Source organism: Corvus brachyrhynchos, unplaced genomic scaffold (genome assembly GCF_000691975.1).
Source record: "Corvus brachyrhynchos isolate BGI_N302 unplaced genomic scaffold, ASM69197v1 scaffold200, whole genome shotgun sequence".
NCBI lineage: Eukaryota > Metazoa > Chordata > Aves > Passeriformes > Corvidae > Corvus > Corvus brachyrhynchos.
The window spans coordinates 7,046,760-7,062,903 of record NW_008236184.1 but is presented as its reverse complement, the minus strand read 5'-3'; the positions used below and the strand labels follow the sequence as shown (position 1 = coordinate 7,062,903).

The 16,144-nt window shown below is 51.3% G+C and overlaps 1 protein-coding gene across 1 annotated transcript in view; it reads right to left on the bottom strand.

Annotated features, from left to right (window-relative positions):
* Positions 1–3,141: 3,141 nt before the first annotated feature.
* The window catches only part of PCSK6 (proprotein convertase subtilisin/kexin type 6), a 29,134-nt gene continuing 16,131 nt past the window's right edge, over positions 3,142–16,144 (bottom strand). Inside the window, exons 9-20 of the mRNA XM_008637664.2 lie at positions 15,055–15,158; positions 14,453–14,570; positions 13,434–13,622; positions 13,055–13,191; positions 10,948–11,127; positions 10,257–10,359; positions 9,487–9,683; positions 8,964–9,051; positions 7,757–7,848; positions 6,376–6,505; positions 5,251–5,363; positions 3,142–4,811 (exon numbers count right to left, since the gene is read on the bottom strand). Coding sequence (XP_008635886.2) covers positions 4,714–4,811; positions 5,251–5,363; positions 6,376–6,505; positions 7,757–7,848; positions 8,964–9,051; positions 9,487–9,683; positions 10,257–10,359; positions 10,948–11,127; positions 13,055–13,191; positions 13,434–13,622; positions 14,453–14,570; positions 15,055–15,158 — 1,549 coding nt within the window. The 3' untranslated portion in view covers positions 3,142–4,713. The remainder of the gene's footprint in view (positions 4,812–5,250; positions 5,364–6,375; positions 6,506–7,756; positions 7,849–8,963; positions 9,052–9,486; positions 9,684–10,256; positions 10,360–10,947; positions 11,128–13,054; positions 13,192–13,433; positions 13,623–14,452; positions 14,571–15,054; positions 15,159–16,144) is intronic.

Here is a 16,144-nt window from a genome sequence, read left to right as displayed (position 1 = left end):
CATCCCAGGCATTCCCCTCTTCCCGGGCTGATGCAGCACCCAACACCCCATCCCGGGCATTCACCTCCTCCCGGGCTGATGCAGCACCCAACACCCCATCCCGGGCTTTCCCATCGTCCTGGGTTGATAGAGTCCCCCCAGCACCCCATCCCGGGCATTCCCGTCCTCGCCGGGGCCAGCTGGGTGAGCCATGGATCACAAGCTCCGTAGGGACTTGGCTTGGCCGTCAGCAGTGCCCTAAAGCAGCACAGATGCCCCCAGAGGCTGCCTCCCACCTTTTGGTGTTTACAGGTACAGATTTATCTGCAGAAATCCGGGCAGAGCAGGCCGGGACCACACTTCACGCCATGACTGGTGCTTCCCTTTGGACAGTGCTGTGTTCAGGCACTTGCTGCTCATCTCCTGCTCCACAGTCAGGGCACCTTCCACAACAACCACAGCTCTTGCTGCTTTCCCTCCTCCAGCAGCAGCTCAGCCTTTGCTCCTGGACATTGTGTTGCCCATAAGCACCTTCCCCCTGCAGCATTTGGGGCAGTTTCTCTGTCACTTCCATGTGCATTCCTGGTCTCAGAGGTGCTGTGATGGGCTGGGAACACCTCACAGGCTGTGGCACGACACACACCCTTTATCTGTGAAATAAAACATGTTTCCAAATGTCACTACATCCCCCTAACCAGCTTTAGGAGTTTGGGGAGCAGCAAGGAGGAGATGGGAGTAGCACTGGGGGAGCTGAGGTGGCTCTGGCTGCTGTGTCTGGCTAGGAACTCCCCTCCCAGGTCCCTGGGTCTGAGGCTGGGGCACTGCCTGGCACCACCAGGGAGGGCTCAGTTGGGTGAACCACACTGAAGGCCACCGGACTGAGGGGAACACGTAAAGGGACACAGTTGACCACCCCCAAACCCCAAAACCTGCTGAATGTTACCAAGCCATGTCTTCTGGGGAAATCCTTCTCCAGCCTTCAAGGCCCGCAGAGTGAGATGAGGAAGGATGAATTCTGTCTCCACTGCTATCGAGGGAAGGATATTTATTGTGAGCCATGACATTTCTGTGAACCCAGAGGATGTGATAATAGGCTAAACACTGCAGCCACGCTTGGCACTGCACAGGGATGGCTCATGCTTTTCTTTTGGGAGCTTCTAAGGGCATCACCCTGGGCGTGACGCCTGGCTCAGTCCCCAGGACTGCAGCATCAGAGCTGGCCCTGCGAGGGGTCAGCTGGGCCCAGGCAGCTCCTGTGCTCCCTGCTGTGAAAACTCCCTCACCAAAGCTGCATGGGAAAGCACAGAGTCAGGTTTTTATAACAGCTGCGTTTGTTTTATAACATAGGAGGGAACAAGAACAAGAGGGAGCTGTCATAAGAAAAAGCCCAAGCATTAGCAGCACTGTTGTACATGACTCAGGCATCATGCAGTGTTAAGCACAACAGAGACTTTAGGTCATTTCAGGCAGTTGTTAAAAGGAGACTCTTTTCAGCCTCCTGGAAAGCAGGTCCTGCCTCTGACAAGGCCAAATAAAACGTGGGCCCATCTCCCTTAGCACAATACATCTGTTTGCCTCAGCTCTACAGCCACAATAGAATTGTAATTGCGAGCAGACGGATTCCGGGTGTCAGACGCTGCACACAAGCTCTCGACAGCCCTTTCCTTGCAATGGAAACGCAAAGCAATGATTTTTAAGATCTGTGTTCCCCACCTGCCAACTACACAATGGCAGATGGTTGTGGCTGCAACCCCACGGCCAAACTGCAAACAAGGAGTCAGGCTGTGCTAAGATTTTCCAGAAAAGAGCTATTATAGAGTTGGCTTTGGTGCCAAGAGACAACAGAGAAATGAGCTTTAATAAATTGCCTAAATATGCATTTATCTTGAAGACACAGCCACTTTGATCCTCTGAGCATACCAGAGTCAGACTTTAATAGCTCCAAGCAAGTATTGCAGCAGCTTGGAGAAATAATCTGAATTTTATTACTTTACAAGAATGATTTCTGAGGGAAACGCTGGAAGCTGATGTTGTTGCATGAATTCAATGTGCAGAATTTGTTTTTCTCTCCCTGGCAGTCTGGAAGGCAGCAGAAAGCAGAATAGAGCTGGGACTGCTGGGGACTGGTCATCTTAAATTGCATTGCTTTTCCCAGTGTGTATTTTAAGTTATGTCAAGATGTAAGAGTAAGCATTTTCCTTTTTTTGTAGCATTTCAGTACATCTAAATATACCAGGGAGCAGTATTTACAGGCAGGCTGCTGTGATCCAGAGAACTGGAAGGCCGGCACAGTACTCCTGATCTACAGCTCCTGTTTTTTGACTAACACAGCAGGAGAAATGAAGTTTGGTATTTTCCAACCAAAGGGGTAGAAGCCAGGAGTATGTCACCCCAGTTCTGACCTCTGGTTTGGCCTGAGACTGAAAGGGAAATCCTGTAGCAAGAGAAGAAATCTCAGAATGTGATTAATTCACATTTATCATCTAATGAATGTGAAGACCAACAAAATGGAGAAGCCCACAGCAGCACATCTCTGAGACAGCATCTTCCCTTGTGGGAGGACTGCATTATTTTGTTTTTCCCCACTTAAAAAGCTCAGGCACTACCCTGGGCACTTGGCCCATGGTTATTGCAAAACCAACACAACAAACAAAGGGCTCCACAGCTCCCTCCATTCCCTAACCACACCAGCAGCTCCTCTCCTTCCCAGACAGCCAACAGGGAACAGTGGCCCTGTGGTTCCCAGCTACTGGGAACTGCAGTGGGGAAACTGGGGGGGCTCAGGATGCTCCTTGTATGAGCAGGAAAGGGGAGCAAGCCCTTCTGCCAGCTCATCCAGGATCCCCCACACTGGAGAATACACGCAGTCATGCCCAAGCACAACCCCAAACCCCAGACAGATGGCCCTGGGTGCACCAGAGATGCCAGCCCAGCCTGGCACAGGGCAGGTATTCAGGATCTGAGTTTCTTCTGGAGATAAAAGACCTTTTTGACAATAGTGAGGTTTTTGCAGATGCAGCTCATCTGTTCCTGAGCATTTCTCCCACGGGTGCTCTGGGCTGATCAGGAGGTCCAGCCAGGGGAGCTGCTTTGTCCAGCAAAGTAAGGACATGCACTGCCTTCAGTCAAGGCTGCATGAATTTGGAAAAAGCACAGATTCATTTGTCAGGGGAGATCAATAGTTTATTAACTTAAAGATCAGTTCACCAAAGCTCCATCTTTCCTTGGATTTGGTCCAGGCAGGTGAAGGCTGGAGATGGTGTGGCTTTCCCATCCTCTCCTGGCTGAGGTGAGCTCTTGTGGGCAAGCCCAGGCAGGGCAGGTGTCATTGCAGCCAAAACCAAGCCGGGATTATCCCAGCTCCATGTGGAACTGGTGACAGTTCGTACTGGGAATTTCACTGGCGAAGGGTTTAACTCGTTAAAACTATTAACAATGAAAATCAGAACATGCAGCATAGGAAAGGCTGTTTACATACGTCTGGTGCAAAGAGTGGCTTTGCAGGGTCAGAGAGGAGAAAAGGAGAAGGAATAAGACACAAAAAGATACCCCACTCCCATATAAAAAAATAGTCCACAGAGAAAAAAAACAAGGATTGTATAAGTTATTTTTTAAAAATCTGTAAAACAACATAGCCAAGGATATTTTAAACACAATTATATAAACACCACATGACTTACTATTAAGAGAGAGCATGAAAAGGTTTGTTTCAGGGAAGGGTTTTGTAGAATTAAGTTTCCTGGCCAGAGCCCTGGAATGTCTCATTTGGGAAGGATATGCCCAAGAAAAATCACTGCTGTGAACAGGAGGATTTTGTGAGAGAGGGGTGTACCCAGCGTGAAACAGGGGAAGGATCGTAATGTAAAATGCCAAGAAAGATTAATTGGGAGAACATCTCATTTAGAGGAAGGATTTAGCTTATTCCAGAACTGAATCAATCATCAATGTACAAGCGGTTCCAGGAGGGAAATACATTTCTTGTTAAGGTTGGTCGGTGTGGACAACTGCCCCCAAAACCCTATGACTCCTTGTAGGCACACGGGTTTTGCCTGGCTGCAGTTACTTGCAGGGCAAAGCCCTGCTGGGCTGACACACCTGCAGAGCCACGTGGGGCAGCTCTGGCTTTGGTCCTCAAACCTCCAGTTATTGCCATGGCCAGAGGGAAGCAGTGACTGACTGAATCCGAACAGGAGAGCCAGAGTGGGCTGTGGGGCCCCGCTCTGGAGCCGCCTGGTTCATCGTTTTACCTATGTACAGAGCACGGCGCTGGCAATGCAGGTTTAGATCAGCTGTCACCTGGCACAAAAGGGTACCAAAAATGGAGCCAGAAATAGCTCTTCCCTTGCAGGTGTGTGAAGTCCTGCATCCCTTGTGGCAAGGGCTCCCACCAGCTGCTCAGAGCGGGCAGATCAGTAGGATTTCTGCGAAGAACCAAGCGTGTGTACATGGATCATGCATTGGTCCCTGCTCACCAGGAGTGTTTGAGAGTGTTAATATCACCACTTGTCTGCTGCTTCCAGGCCTTGACCACTCAGGGTCCGCTCCAATCTCTGCTTAACATATCGCTATAGAAACGCGCCGACAGTGATATTAAAGCTATCAAACTTACGAGCGAATGCTTGACAGCACCATGTAAACTCTCCCAAAGCTGAAAAAATAAACTTTTGTCCTAAACATTTGGCAAAACTGGACTGGCAGTCGGTGGAAGTCCTGGATGGATGCAGCCGCTGAACTTTACCCGGCCATAAGACACGTCTGACAGCAGAACTGCACAAACAGCTTCTTTTCACAGAGCTTGTTTGATTTCACCATCTCACAGAAAGTCTTGTCAGCTGGGAGGCCAGGGCGAGGAACAAGAGAAAATGAGAACAGATTAACATTTTAAATAAACAAACATTGCACGTAACAGGCGCTGCAATTGTGCCAGTGTTGGGGGAGACAGAATTGAAAAGGAGTTGCTTTTTAAGGGCATCTTTCACATGGTTTTAATGAAGGAATAAAGGAGCTTTGCAGTGAGTGGGAGAATTAGCCCCAAGACTAAACTATAACAAAATACAAATGCTTGGATATGTTTGAGCAACAGGCAGATATCCAGAAGCAATGCCAGGTGAGCCACCTGCCCCCCACAATCGGAGCCCAGCCCACTGCAGCCATGCCCCAGCAAGCCCAGGAGCTCCAGCATGTTCAGCTTTATATGGTGAAGGGAATCCCCCAGACCTCTCATTTTTGCTACTAGGGGAGCAGTACCATGCCAGCAGTTCTGCCACTTACCATTGGTACAGGTTTCATTTGTCACACAGGAGCCACCGAGGAGGCTGTAACCTTCCTTACACCTGAGGCAGTTTCCACTGGAGCCCTCGCAGGCTGAGCAGTGGTCATCACACCTGGGGACAGAGACCCTGCTGTGGCCAGCACCAGCACCAACACCTCAGGCCAGCCACCCAAAATGAGCTGTTAGCCAGATGACATCTGCTGGCACTGGTAACAGCCAGACCAACCAGAGGATGTGGAAAATGGCAAATTTGAAGCTTGAAAAGTTATTGAAACCCTGGGAAAATGGGGTCAGTGGTGCCAGCTCAATGCCCAGTGACAGCTAGTGACATCCCAAAAGCTCTTGACTGCTGGGAAGATTCGCTGGGACGTGTGCCTCTCCTCCCAGCCATCCCAGCTAGAAAAAGGGCTGCAAAGGGAACCTGTGCTGCTCCCATCCATTTGCTTAGTGTAAAGAGCCCAGCAGCTGTGCCTCCTGCCTGGGGACAGTGGCTTGTGGAGACTATGCCTGAAGTCCCTAGGAAGGGATGCTGGTCTCTTGTTCCTCCCTGCTGAAGAACGAGTGCAGGTGAGTGAAACTGCAGCAGGCAGGGAAGGCGTTGTGTGTTCCCAAGTCACCTTTAATCCTTGCTTTTGGTGTTTGCTTTCATGAGGGTGAATCCACTCCCACTCCCCACTTAAAGCGCAGAGCTCCGGAGAGAGTGGGAGCAAATTTTTGCCTCCCAGCACCTCCTTGTCTCCCACACTCAGCCCCGTGCTGGGCCAAGGAATGGAGAACACTCCTCCAACATGGCCACGGGGTGAACGGAGCAGGTTTAATTGAAAGCTGGAATATTTACCTAAACATTGCTGTTCCTCCCACACCTCCTCCAGAGAGCCCGGGGCCGGGGCTGAACCCCTTCCACCGTAGCCCTAAGACACCTTGGCTGGCTCTGGCAGGGGAGCATGCAGCTCCACTGCTCTGAAATCCACAGGGCCAGGGTGTGTGGGGTCCAGCCCCACAGCTGCCCTGGCTCCCTCGTCCCTATTTTCATTTCCATTAAGCTGTGAGCTGTTTCCAGCATTATTCTATCATGGCTGGCAGTGGTCCCCATTGGCCCTGGCTTTGGTCTGCTGGTTCCATACCTCTTGCAGACTTTGTTGGGCAGCCCATGGCTGTCAGCGGGGTAGAAACCCTCACGGCAGGCGGGGACACAGCGCCAGTGTGGTGCAGGGCCCTCAGGGGTGCAAGGGGTGCAGTCCTCCTCACCGGGCCCTGTGAGGACAGGGAAAAGGGCAAAATGGCATCTAGGTGATTTTGGAGACAGTGCAAGCGTGACCATAGCCCCACATGTGATGGGGGGCATAAGCTTGGTTCTGTCTTGCTCGCAAACAAGATGCGTGTTCTGCCACGCAGTCCCGCCCATGTGCTTGGCTCCCACCCCAAAAAACTCAGCCTCCATCCCAAAAAGCCAGGACTGAGTGTCTGTCCCTCTGCAAAGCCAGGAGCTGGCTACTAGGGCTCGGTGAGGAACAGCACATCAAAATCCCCTCCAGGCCATCAGCCACCAGTCCCAAGCATGCACCGGTTTGGGTTTCCCCAGGGTGGAAAAGGAGATGCTAAACTGGGCCGTGGGGGAGCTGGAGGAGGAAAGGGCTCCAGAGAGGAGCTGGGAAAGCAGAGGGCCCCACTCTGATGACTCTGTGTTGTGGCTGGACAGCAAAACTCAAGTGATGGAGGTGGTATCATTAAAGGGCTTCCATGCACCAAGCTTGAGAAATGGTTATGCAGGAAAAGGAGACGAGAAAAGGCTGGAAAAATAATTGTGGGGGAGAACGTTCACACTGACTGGAATAAGAATTAGAAGGGAAATAATTTTCTTCAGGGATTAAGAGCCCATTCCCTTCCAGGCTTGCCAACAAGATCAATAAATATTTTGGATTTAGTCTAAGGCAATTGCCCATGTATGATACAAGAGGTTCATGACACTGAACATGGATTGTCTAGAGATCATGTTATCATCAGATCTATGATGATTTTGAGGGTAGACGCAAACATTAACAATGGAAAATAATTGGACTTGCAGGAATAGAGAGCAGCAGGCTTTAAAGGGAACTCTGAGCAACTTGAGGCAGCTGGGGGAAGCCAGGAGCAGCTAGCCCGGCACTGTGGGGCGGCAGGGATAACACAGGATAACACACTTCAGCTGCCTGACATTTTTATCAGCTGCAAAGCCACCTTCCATCACTCCGAGAGGGTTTTACAGCCTCCCCCGCAACCTTATTAAACCAAAGCACCTGGCTTTGGGGAGATGGAGAAATAAAAAATGGCTCTAATAAAAATGTAAAAAATCCCCTAAAAGCCTTTCCAGCATGAGCATATACCTCACGGGATGTGCTGGAGAGTTGGGATTACTTTCCCTCCAGCACGCTCTGCCTTGGCTCAGGGTGGGTACAGTGGGGATTGGCTCCTGATGCACAAGGGTTTTGGGGTTTTGTGTGGGATGCTGTGGGGCCAAGGACATACCTGTGCTGGCAGGGCAGGTCTCGCACCTCCGGGGCTCCCGGCTGAGGTACATGGCAGGCTGGCACTCCGGCACACAGCTGTCCCCTGCCAGGCTGCCAGGAAAGCAGAGAACATTTGCACCCAAAGCTACAGGATATGGGGACACAACACAGCCCATTCCCATCTCCACATTCCCCAGTGTCCTACGACATCCTCAGCCCGCAGTGCAGGGGGTGTCGGAAAGCCAGCCGGCATTTTAGGAGAAGTTAAAATCCTGTCTGGACCAAAGGGACAGCTGCGAGTTCCTTAATTAAGTATCCAGGAGGAAATAAAATTACTTTTTTTCCCATGGGCAGCCAGCCAGGCTCTCCCAAAGACCTTTTGCACCATTGAGGCTCCCCAGAATAAAAGGAAATTGGTTCAGTGCTGTGGCTGGGCCGGTGCTGCTGCGCCGTGGCAGGGATGATTTGAAGTCCCAGCTTAAAAGGATATTGGACAATAAAAAACAAGCACCACGTGGATTATGTCTGACAAGTGCCTCCACTTGTGCTTTTCCAAGGGAGTAGATAATCTTTTGGCAGCGGGAATTTCTTTGTCTGAGCGAGCCCCGCTGCTACACCACGGCTCTGATTCACTTATAGTGCCTGAACACTGCAGACTGCTATGGGGTTGTACTTCCATGAGCAATTGGGGATGGAAAACAGCTTCTCCCTAGCACTGACACTGGGCTCTGCATCTCCCCACAGGTGCTGTGGGGCCAGCAGCAGTGGCACCCATTGCTCCTTGCAGGTTCAGGGCTGCCCTGCCTGCACCTCCAGTGCTGGAAAATCACTGTTCTGTACTAGCCCCACTCAACAGGTACATCAGATAAAATTTTCAGCATGAATGAATCTGAGGGAAGGGTTTCTGCATTTGCAGGGAGGATTCTCAGCCTGCCTAGAGCAGCTCAGCCTGGTACCAGCTCTACACAGCACTTACCCACCACCCTGGAAAGAGCTGGGGAAAATGAAATTAAATTTAAATCACAATTTTCAGCTAAGAAAGGGACACTAATCACCACCTTTAAATTCCCAGACCTCCAGCAAACTGCACCACAGCTGCAGCACCATGGAAGCAGGATCTCTAGTCTTTAACTTAATTCACTCTCTAATTTCCCATCGGTTTTCCCAAATTTAAACCACAAGTATGAATGCTGCAGGTATAAACTCCTCCCGTGCTGGTGTTTTACCTGAATCCCTCTTTGCATGCAGTACATTTGTCTGCTTCGCCGACACATTTTTTACAGCTTTGATGACATTTCAGACAGCGTTTCTGACCTTTCCAAAAACAAAGCAAAGCAGGGAGAATAAAATCCGGACAGTGATTTGCAAGCAGCAGTCGGAGCCACAAAGCCCCACTGCACCCCAGCACCAGCTCCCCAGGGTAGAAAGGCACAGCCCTCCCCAACAGATCCTTGCTTTTGCAGGTGACCTTATCTGTCATTGCTTGCTAAAAAGAAATGTGCTTTGCAAGCAGCCAGGATCGTTAATTACAGTTTCTAATTAAGAGCTTTGAGTTGAGCACCTCTACTTTGCACCACCCTCCGAACACTCAGAGGTTTCCCTCCTCCCTTCACCATGCAAAGTGTGTCAAGGGGGAAATTCAAAGCCGATACTCAAAAATCAAGGTGTGTTCTCCACCCATAGCACTTAAAATAGAAGCAACCCCTGCGTATCTTCATGCTGCAACTCTCAAGTGATAAACATCCTTACGTTCCTCGGTGTAGAACCCAGGCGGACACAGCACCACGCAGGTGCCCATCTCGGGGTGGTGGTAGAGGTTCCTCTTGCAGGCTGTGCACTGGCTCGGTCCCCTCCCAACACAGCGCTCGCAGCCCTTGTGGCACCGCCGGCACCTCCGGGCGCTGTTGTCGCCGAAAAACCCAGCAGGGCACGAGCTCACGCACATCCTGGGGAAGGAACCGGCAGCGCCCGGGCTTTGGTGCCAGCAGCAGTCACCTCCCACTCCCAGCACCCACCACTGTCCCCTTGCCCACAGCGCTTGGGGCGTCCCCCAGCCTTGGCAGCAATTTGAGCTCATTTACTTCTTATTCTTGTGATTTACAGTGTCTTCAAAGTCACAGCTCTAATACAGAGACAGGGACTCTCTTGTCCCAGCTGTAGGTAGTTTCCCTATGCCATCCCAAGAGACTGAGGAGTGGAAACCCTAGTAGTTCCTGAAGTGATTTGGCACCTCAGCTGGCTGTCCCTTGGGTGTGGGTGACCCCAGCCAGTGAAGCCAAAGCTTATTCCCCAGCATGATTATATGGCCAAGGTCCTCCAGGACTCTCCAGCTCCATGTCCTCCACCCCACTGTATCCTAATTCAGGACAGGGATTCTCACACCTCCTCCTCCATCCATTTAATTTCTCATACGCTTCTTTCTCTGTGCAAACATCTATCACCCACGCTAAGGTGTGAGACCTGAGGAAAGGCGCTGCTGCCGCCCAGGGGCTCCACGGGGACCCCCCACCACCCCTCACCTGCCAGTTTTCACGCTGCCCAGGCTGTAGTGGATGCAGTTCAAGCACTGGTCAGCGTTGGGACCATCGCAGCCCTGGTCACCACACTCAGGGTGGCACGGACCTGAGGAGGGAGAGACGGGCTCAGTGTGGGAAAAGCTGAGCACCCTCCAGGCACCACTGCCAGGATGCCCTGAGCACACCCTCCCTGGACCAATGGACACCTGGACCCTTCACCTATCTTATTCTATATCCTGTATCTATTATATTTTAAATTTTATCCTATCTATCCTATGGAGCTGCATGGCTTTAGGTGCTTGTCTTTCCTGTAGCTCATCCTTCCCAGAATGAATCCCACCCAGCCATCCTCTGGCTGAATACTGGTGCAGGAGCAGCTTTGAAAGAGGGACCTGCTCCTCAGGGAGCAGCAGAGACTCCCGCCCCTGCCCATGCTGGAGGAGGGAAGGTGGGCAGAGGAACTTTTTTTACCACTCAAGACAGCTGCACCACCAATTTGTGGCAGGAACGCTAGGACGGGGCATTTTCCTACCTTCTAATTTCACCATCCTGCTGCCCCATGCTGGCCACAGGCACTGCTCCTCCCGGCCCGCCCCAGCCCCAGGCAGGATCAGACCTCCCCCACTTTTTATCTGGGTTTTCGTTTTCCTGGGTACTCTGGGGGGAACAATGTGGCAACTCAGCCAGCACTAACCTGCATACTCCTCCTCCTCCTCTGCCACCTCCACCTGGCTCTGCAGGAAGGCGACTCTCGATGACTCCATCTCCAATGTTGGCACTTCCAGTGACCTCCCCCGGGACTGGGTCCCACTCAGCGCAGTGTAGGGATGCTCGCCTGTCCCATAGAAGATGAGGCTCCACTCTTTCAGCTTCCCTGTGGGGCAGGTGCAACATCACTCATCCCGCACCCCATTTTGCCCATCTCTGGGGGACCCAGTTTTGGGGGAAGCAGGAGGAGGATGGACTGGACCATCAGGGTGTCACCAGTGGCACAGCAATGCAGAAGCAAACAGTGAACACCCAGAAATGTTCATGAGCCCCTGAGCTTCCAGCCCACATAAATGCAGCTGTTTAAGGCACTTACAAGGGATTTGTAATTCCACAACTCATCTGGGGAGCCACAGCATCACACAGTCTCTGTGTCCAACACTGGAGAGTACCAGTAATTTTAAAGGCTCCACAATAGAGGATTATTTCTGTCTGACAAAAGCCACCCAGCACACATTGGATTATTTCTTGCTGCTGTTGCTCCAGCCATCTCTTTGCTCAACACAACAGAGGTCTGAGCTTGGCATCCCCCAAAACACTGTGGTGCACCTGGTGAGACCCCGCCCAAGGCTCTACACCCACACCAAGACCCTCCATGAGCCACATGGCTTTGGGGAGAGTCCAAAAATGCTGCTGCTCCCTTCCAGTGCTGTTTTTCTTCCAATTCCCCATCAATGCGAGTCACTTCATGCCCACAGTGTGCTCAGCTTTAACTCCTAATCTCTGTGTTTCCAGGAAGTGCTTAAAATTTCCAATACCCAAATCCCTTGGCTCACCCAAAGGCATGAGAAGACACACCTGCTGCACCAAGCAGTGCTGGTGTGGAGCCTGCGAAGGGTCAAGCTCTGGCAGCATCAGCTGGGGAAGCACCTTTGCCAAAAGAATTGAATTTGCTTTAAATCTAAAATATCCTCTGTGAGGAAAGCCCAGGCTGCAGAGGGCCGATGTGGGGGTGAAGCAGTACCAGTAACATGACACTCATAGTATTTAATTGATATTAAATTAACCAATTTAGTGGTATTAAATTAACATTTAATACCGATTTCTGCTACGAGCTGGGAGCATTGTCCCTCTTTTTCCTCTTGCTGTGCCCTCTCTGCTTCAAACCCAGTGCAGACTTTTTGAGGAGATGACTTAACGTACTTGTTTTCATTATGTTTTGCCAAGACCCAATGCCTGTGAGGGGGTCAGAAACACCCGCCACAAACTGTAAATACTGGGGGAAAAGCAGCTCTGTGGGCGCTTTGCTGCTGCTCTCCGAGTTCAAAAGATTTTGGGTGAAGGCAGCAAACAGAAACACTTTCTGTGCAACGCACCCCCACGTGCACCTTCCGCCAGAAAGTAGCGTGGGAGAAATTTTTAATATACTTCTGGCTTCCTATCAATGATTTTGTGGATTCAACACCCCCATAACACACTCCAGCCCCAGGCAGGATGCTTCATGTCCTGCTGCCCCCAGCCAGCAAGGCGGCTGCCGCTTCCCGGCGGGGCCGGATCCTGCCCACACGGCTCCTCTGCTGGGAAGGGGTCAGGGATCAGGCAGTCAAGCTGGGAACAGGGGGATACAGCAGGGTTGGGGACATGCAGGGGGCCAGGCTGAGCCCCGCCACCCCCTCTTGGTGGCAGTCCAAGGAGGATGTCCATCCCTCTGCAGCCCAAGGGGCATCATCCCCTTGCGCTGTTGCACAACCAGCCCACATGCCAGATGTCCCAGCAGTGAAGCAAAACAAACAAACAACAATTACAGCTCTTGGGTTTCCTCATTTTGACTCATTACAGTTTAATTTTGGAAACCTGGCTCTCGGGTGCAGCCAGTTTACTGCTGCTGCTGCTGCTGCTGCTGCGAGAAAACCAGCTTCCAGCTCAGCCAGACCTGCAGCCTCCTGCATTCAGAGCTGACATGTCATGCCCATTTTTGAAAATCTGGGCAATACAGAGAGCATAAAACTCACAGCAAAATTTATAGCCAAGTGAAGCAGCCTACAAAGGGTTTTGGGAGCTAGAGGGACTGGTGGGCACTGGGGGATCCTTACCTTGCACGGCAGGGTTGCGCACTTGGGATGGCGTGTCGTGGATCTCCAGGGTCCACTCCCCTGCCGCCCGCTCCCCCCAGCAGTGGACAGTCATGAACTCCCAGCCCTTGAAGCCCTCATTGGAGTGGTCAAACACCCTGCAATAGTAATGCCATGCACCAAGAAATGTGACTTTGAATGTCATATTTTATCAGAAAAGGTAGATAGGTAATTGAGGATTTTAGGAATCTTTGCACACACACACCCTTGCACCAAGCTCTCCTGCAGCTGAAACCTGGGCATGCTCCCCAGCTTCCCAAAAACCCAAGGAAACTTGCAGCAACCCCCTAAAGGATGATGCTGCTCAGCTCAGACACACCCTGGCTCCGGCTGCTCTCACCTCCGGGCGAGGAGCTGTGACCGTGTCCCGGCTGGAGAGATGAGGCTGATCTGGAGGTCCCCCCGGCGTGGGTGGGCGATACTGAGCCGCACCACAACGTGCTCCAGGTACAGCACGTGCTGGTCCCGGTGCTCGGCGCAGGCGCTGCTCAGGGTGCTGGCACGCAGCACGTGGTCAGCTCGGATGTACCTACCAGGGACAGGGCATGACATCAGGATGGGGACAGAGTGCCCCTGGCTCCCAGGCGTGGACGCCCTGTTATATTTGAACCTGGTGTCCTCCTGCTTCACAGCAAAAATTATCTTATCTGCCACTGCAATTCCCAGTGTCCTAGCACAGGAATTTGCTGAATTGCTGGATGGTAACGAGATGAGTTTGAAGTGCTTCAAAGATCTATGCCTTATGGGCTGCAAGGGCGCTGCTTTATTATAATTACAAGTGCAGTGCTCCTCTTTGGGCTGTAATTAGTGTCTGTATCAGATAAATAGCTTCATGAACACACTTGGCTCCGCACTCATTCCTGTTTTGCATATGCAAGTCTCTAAAAGACTTTTCTGATTAACAACTCTCTCGCTCTACAGCCAGGCATTGGTAATGAGGAGTGTCCACTTGGTCAGATCCCTGATCCCACTCTTTAACCTAGGAGGGACTGACCTACCAAGGATGAGATGTGAACCTGAGCTAGCTTGAACCCGAAGCCGAATTCAAAGAGAACCCAGACACTGGAAATTTGGGAATCTTTGCAACAAATCACCAGTTTTTGGTGTCTTCCATCAAGACAAACTGTTTGGTGTAAGAGGGCGGAGAGACCAACACATCACCGCTCACATAGGACCCAGCAGGAAAGGTGGGTTTGGTCTCTCACTGTCAGCCCTCAAAAATTCCCTGCTGATCACTGGTCTGGGAAGTGAAATCTTGCAAAAGGGAAAAAAAATCACCCACTGTCAAAGCTGGCCCTGGAGAGCCCTCATGGGACCTGCACTTCACCAAGCCATAGGCACAGACCCCACAACACTCACTTGGGCACCCTGTCCAGGCTTCCCACGCAGACGTGCTGGGGAGGAACCATCTTCCACTTCTTGGCTTCTACCACAATAGCATCAGCATCCACCAGCCCAAAGCCATATAGATGGCTAACTGGAAAGAGAGAAGACTCAGAAACCCCCAGCCTTCCCAGCAGGGATCAGGAGCTCCTCCTCGGTGCTTGGTGGAGCATCCTCCAACCATCAGGGAAGGTGTGGAGTTCACCCCATTGGGGTATGAGGTGCTTCAACACATGGAGCTCATCATCCTGGCCAAGCTACACCCCAAATCTACATTGGCACCATGGAAAACCCATTGTTGGGAGCAGCCCAAGGAAAGCATTAAGAAACTCTGCAGCTCAGGAGAGTCTCCACCAAACAAGTTTTCCAAACCTCTACCAAGCAAGAGTCCCAAGCATCCACTCCATGACTTATTGCCCTCTCCTCCTTTCACTTAACAGCGTGAAGGTAGGAACCCCCAAGGAACTTGACAGTGGCCACCCACGGTGAACTGTCCCCATGAGCAAAGATCTGGAGACCTTTATCTTCCCTTGGCTGGCTGTTCTTGCCCTGCCACCTCCATCCCCACGGCCTCTCACCTTTATGCCCCGCTCCATTGGTTTTCCAGTCGGGCGCTCGCAGGTGCCCCGGCCGCGAGGTTTTGACCAGCAGATGCTGGACGTCCCTCCAGGTGAGCAGGGGGCTGCAATGACACGTGGCTCATGGGGTGGCTCTGCTGTTCCCAGTCCTCCCAGCAGCAGCAGGTACCCCACTGAGTTAAAAATAAAACCAAAAAACACACCAGCCACCCCTCTTTCCTGCTCGGAAAAAAGCAAGAATTGATGGTTTAAATGCTGACACCCTGTCCACCACTTGAGGTGCCCCACAGCAGAGTGGTGTGCCCGATGAAGGGATGCCACGTGCCCATGGGAATTCCAGGATTTACTCCTGGATAAGGCTATTTAGCTCTCATGCTCTAGGGTAGAAATCAAGCAAATCAGGAAGGTTTTCCCCATTTTTTTGTAGGAGATAGGGAGCAAAGCACATCCTGAGACAGGATAGTGGGCTCGGCAGCTCGCTGATACACAATGCTGAGCAAACCTTCCCTTTGTAGGAATAACAGCAAAAAATTGCTGAAAATAAAACCTGGATTGTTCATTAAACAGAAAAATTAAACCCAAATTGCCTCTACCTCCCCAGACTGGGTTTGTGTCAGAGTGCTGGACACTGAGTGCTCTGTGCTTCTGAGCCCCCTCACGACCCCGGCTCAGGGATATTGGTGGGGAATTTTCCCCACTTTACTTACAGTCAGTTGTTCAGCATCTTGAGCTGGGATTTATATTGCTCTCGAGCAACATTTAAAGAACGAAATTCAATTCATTCTCTCTTGTCATAATGGAATGCCTGAGCACCAAGCTCTGCTAGTTAATGTTGCCGTTTATGCCTCAGCTAAACAATTCAAAAATTACATCTAAAGCTTTTAATATATTTGTAATGAAAACGGCATCTCCGGAAATGCTCTCACCCGACCTGGGTGTTGGGATTAAATCAGAGGAGGAGGAATGGAGCCACAATCACCATCCCTGGATGAGAGTGCAGCACTGCCCTGAGGCTTATTCTTATTCCCAGCCTTAATTTTATTTCCGCTCCATAAAAATAATAATAAGCTCATGAGAAGACACTCCATGA